General features: G+C 34.6%; 1 protein-coding gene across 1 annotated transcript; it reads left to right on the forward strand.

Annotated features, from left to right (window-relative positions):
- Positions 1-2,016: 2,016 nt before the first annotated feature.
- LOC148298721 (nose resistant to fluoxetine protein 6-like) lies at positions 2,017-2,842 on the forward strand. The gene is given in 1 exon segment (XM_088276690.1): positions 2,017-2,842. A coding segment is annotated over 1 exon segment (804 nt). The 3' UTR covers positions 2,821-2,842.
- The last annotated feature ends 1,541 nt before the right edge of the window (positions 2,843-4,383 follow it).

Genomic DNA, 4,383 nt, shown 5'->3' on the forward strand with positions numbered 1-4,383 from the left:
TCATATTAAATGTAAGCCATCAGTATTTTATAATTCGGTTGCTTTCAGCCCTGGCCAGTTCGAAAACTTAAAGTATAGCCTCAGCAGTATATTCCCTAAGATATTGATTTTATGTTATTTTTCACGTAACCTGCATAAATGTTCATATTATAAGCCAATGGACTATCATCAACCTCATAAATGTTCAAATGCGCATCATATATTTGTTATTTACTGCTTTTATCTTCTATTTCCGATTCTCGTAGATCAGCAAAGCATATAACTTATTTGTCTGAATTTCTATGAATTCGATCGATCCTTGGTTCATTGATTCCTTGGCGTAATTGTAAAGAATTCCATAACTTTCTAATATCATATAATTTTTTTCCTGAATTTTGATGCATCTTTAGGATAGATCGATGGATATGGAATTTAGAAATGCTTGTTTGATTATTCTTTTATCCAACATTTTTTTATAAATTAGCTTATTTAGAATGGAGTGCTATTTATGTGAGAAGTATATTGCAAAAAATTTCAAAGTCGCCATTTAATGAATGTCGATTCTCCATCCTATCAGCTATAAATGCCAGCATAATGAGGCATATAAATAGTGATTTCGAAGCTTTCTAATGCTTTAATATAATTTTGGAAAGTATTTTAACGGAATGGTGGAATGAGATTCCTTCGCATATGAAATGCTTTGATACTGCAATTATAATCATAGCTTGAGCGTAAGGGCATTTTGTAATTTTAGTAATACTATCATAATAAGGAGAGGTTATTGTGATAAATTATTCATTTGTTAATTCATGATGGGAGTTCTAAAATGATTATTAATGCGTATGTGTAAAAAAATGTTAGCACACAAGTAGACAAACCTATCATTAAAATTTAATTCAATGTAGGTGGATTAGAAGGGTCAGGAATGCGTGATAAATCTAAATTGACAACTTAATACTAAATAAGACACATTACATAATATAATAAAGTGTAAATTATAAAATGCAGGTAAGATAGTGCAAGTCAGAAAGTGGAAATAGGTAATTGAAAGACAGACCATCAAGTAAATGGCTTGCATAGTATCGATTCCTAATAGTTATTAACATAAAAAATTACTAAAAATGTTCAGAAGCATTCGAAAGTATTTGATTAAACGAGAGATAGCTGTTCCATATTAAAATAGATATTTTATAAAAGGCTGCCGTTATTGAATAACCTAAATTTGGAATTAAACTCAAAATTTAGGCAAATATGAGGAGGTGCTCTTGAGACAAAATCTTGAACAGTTTGCTCATCTTTTATAAGTAAGAAGGCTTCGAAGTACAATACTCTGATACGAATATATGCAGATGCAGCACCGTGATAAAGTAGCTTACGTGATAGTTTGAAATTGAATGTGAATAATAGGAAGCGAAGATTTCAATACACAGAGGATGATCTGTCGTATACTTGAGTATTGCTTGAATGCGATGTTGGTAATCAAGGTGATATGCAAATAATTTACATTTCTCACGCAACCAGAATATATGAGATCAGTTTTAATTGGTAGGTTTAAAATCAACAATGAAATATTAAAGTTTTATATAATTAAGGTCAAACCAAGTGTGCATGATAAACTGCTTAGCTGAAATCCCGAAGCATCTCACATAAATAGCCTCGAACTCAGGCCGATTAATCTCTCGCATCGGTCGATACTAAATGTGCGTCAATAACCCAGAAATGGACTACAAACAACTATCATTTTCTCTCAATGTAAATCCCTAAACAATTTTCACCCAAAATTTCTGCCTGCCTTCGGTATGCACAAGCAATTAAATCTAAATACTCGTTCAATAGATTATTTCTCGATAGAATATACCGATCACCCTCCACGATATTATATCGCCCATTGAGCAATCGCAAAGATTGGATTATTCTGGTGCATTCTTCATAACTCTGGGTTTAATTGTGGCTTTAATGACATTAGTCTGCTTATCGAGTGTTTCTAAGAGTGTTGGGTCGCATCGGATACTGTCAGTGTTTTCAATTCAGAAATCAATGCAGATATTTCAATACGACGCAAATAAAAGCAACCCTTTGAATGTGCTAAACGGGGTGAGAGCAATATCAATGATGTGGGTCATCTTCGGCCATTAATATTCATTTATCCTTGGATAAGTGTCGAATCTTTAGGGATTTCTTCCGAAGTTGCAGACTTGGTTTTATTTGTTAGTGAATTCTGGCTTATTCGCAGTTGACATATTCTTTTTCATTGGTGGTTTCTTAGTTGCCTATGCAGTATTGAAGTAACGTATGGAATCTCCCTTGAAATATCCGCTTGCGATTTTGAATAGATTTCTGAGATTGTTCCCTGCTTATTTCATGGCAATTATGATATACTATACAATGTATGAGCACCTTGGCTCGGGGCCATATTGGTCTGCTAGCTTATAGCCTGTGTCATATTGCTCAGGAATGGGAATGTGGAGATCTCTATTTTATGTGGACAATTTGGTCAATGGAGGCAACACCATGTGCTTGGGATGGGGCTGGTATTTGCAAAATGACATGCAACTGTTTGTCTACTGCATGTTGATCCTATTAATGTATGGGTACTCCAAGCAGAGGGATAGTTCCAATAATTTGGGTGTATTAGCTATCGTAGTCAGTATTATTATGTCCTGGGCATACACTATGACAACAACTTATGAGAATGGCTACATCCTTCCTATTAAACTTGAGGACTTTGCGAATTATGCGGAGTATATGAGCCGAATTTATATCAAGCCATGGGCAAGATGCACACCTTATCTGTACGGGTTGTTACTGGGCATTCTATATACTGAGCATCTGCAAGAATAATGCAGTAAACTTAAAAATATGAATGAGAAAAATTAGAATGCATGCATTTTGACAAAGTTGAAGACCTTATTTCTGAACAAAGTATGGTTTCGAAGAGGCTTCGAGTTCACCGGCCTCTTTCTCAGCATTCTAATCTGTGCATTAGTGCGCACCGGTCAAAACTAGAACAATTGGTCTCAATTACAGCACTCGCTTTATCTGACCTACTCGAAATTTCTGCTGGTTTTCTCATTATCTCTCATGCTGCTGCCCTCATTGCTGAATATTCCTCATACTCTCGTTTCCTTCCTGTTAGACACAAAATTCTTTAATTTCATGGCGAAGGTATCATTCTGCACCTATTTATTACATTTGATCGTAATTGAGCAATGGCTGTATTCGATAAAAACTTAATACAACATGGATATATTAGCCCATTTCTTCGGGTTTGTTTCAAATAGTGTTTTGTGTGTTATATTAGGGTTTTTACTGTGCGTTACTGTGGAAATCCCATTTTCAAGACTACAAAAGAAATTCATGAGTGCACTCATGCGAAAGATGAAGACGAGGAGCATGCAGAAAAAGGAGGTTGAAACATAGAATACAGAAAGCCAGAAAATTTCTGATGGAAGTATAAAGATTTAAAATTGCATGAATAGTGCAAACTAATATGAAGGCAAATCCTTAATGTCATAAGAACTGAAGGAAGAGGACTGTAGTTTAGCAAACGATAGGAATGGCACGATCAATGCGAGCATATATCCGACAAAATGATAGAGGTATCAAATCAATGATACAAACATATAAATGTGTTAAATAATATATGAATGTATTAAATGCCTATGTTGGCAGTTGAAACAAGAACTTTCGAAGTATTCCACAGTGATGAGCCATAATGGCACAGACTTGAAAAAGTTGATGCTGCGATGCTAATAAATATCTCTTAATTCCAAAGCAAATATACTTCCTAAATAATTGAAGTTGAATTATTCCTGAATTCACTTAATCTTTGATTTATTCATAATCAGCTACTGAAGGTTTTCCGATTTGTACGAATCCAAAATCTCCCTTTTAGATATTTTCGGGTGAGAGTCCACAATTGTGGAGTTCGCAATTCTCATTGAGGATTGGATGTTTATATGCATCTGCTTGTCAATTACGGGATTCGGCATTTGAGACATAAATGCCAAAGATTGTGACTGACACCGATGATTTGAATCACCTTCGAAATGCACATAGCTCAGTTGAGAGTAATGCAGTTCGTATATGTTACTGTAGTCTTCAATTAGGTTATTATCTGAATAATGTGAATTCGTACTGATCAATAAAGAAGTGAGTTTGGATATGCTGTTCTTCCTTAACGATGCAATACTCATGATGTTGTTACTCACTGTATTATCGATGCACTACCTAATGAGAGCAGTTCCAAATGAGGAACAATGAAGCGACTCATTGCTTCAATGGATTCTATATGATTGCTGATTAAATATAAGCTTCTCAGCCGAATGAATTCTATCTCTTTCATTGATCTAACAATTCCTTCATTGCCACTCAATGCATTATCTATCTGTTAGTTAATAAGAT

This window comes from Brachycentrus maculatus, unplaced genomic scaffold, assembly GCF_059751285.1.
Source record: "Brachycentrus maculatus isolate JH-2025_06_01 unplaced genomic scaffold, ASM5975128v1 h1tg001688l, whole genome shotgun sequence".
NCBI lineage: Eukaryota > Metazoa > Arthropoda > Insecta > Trichoptera > Brachycentridae > Brachycentrus > Brachycentrus maculatus.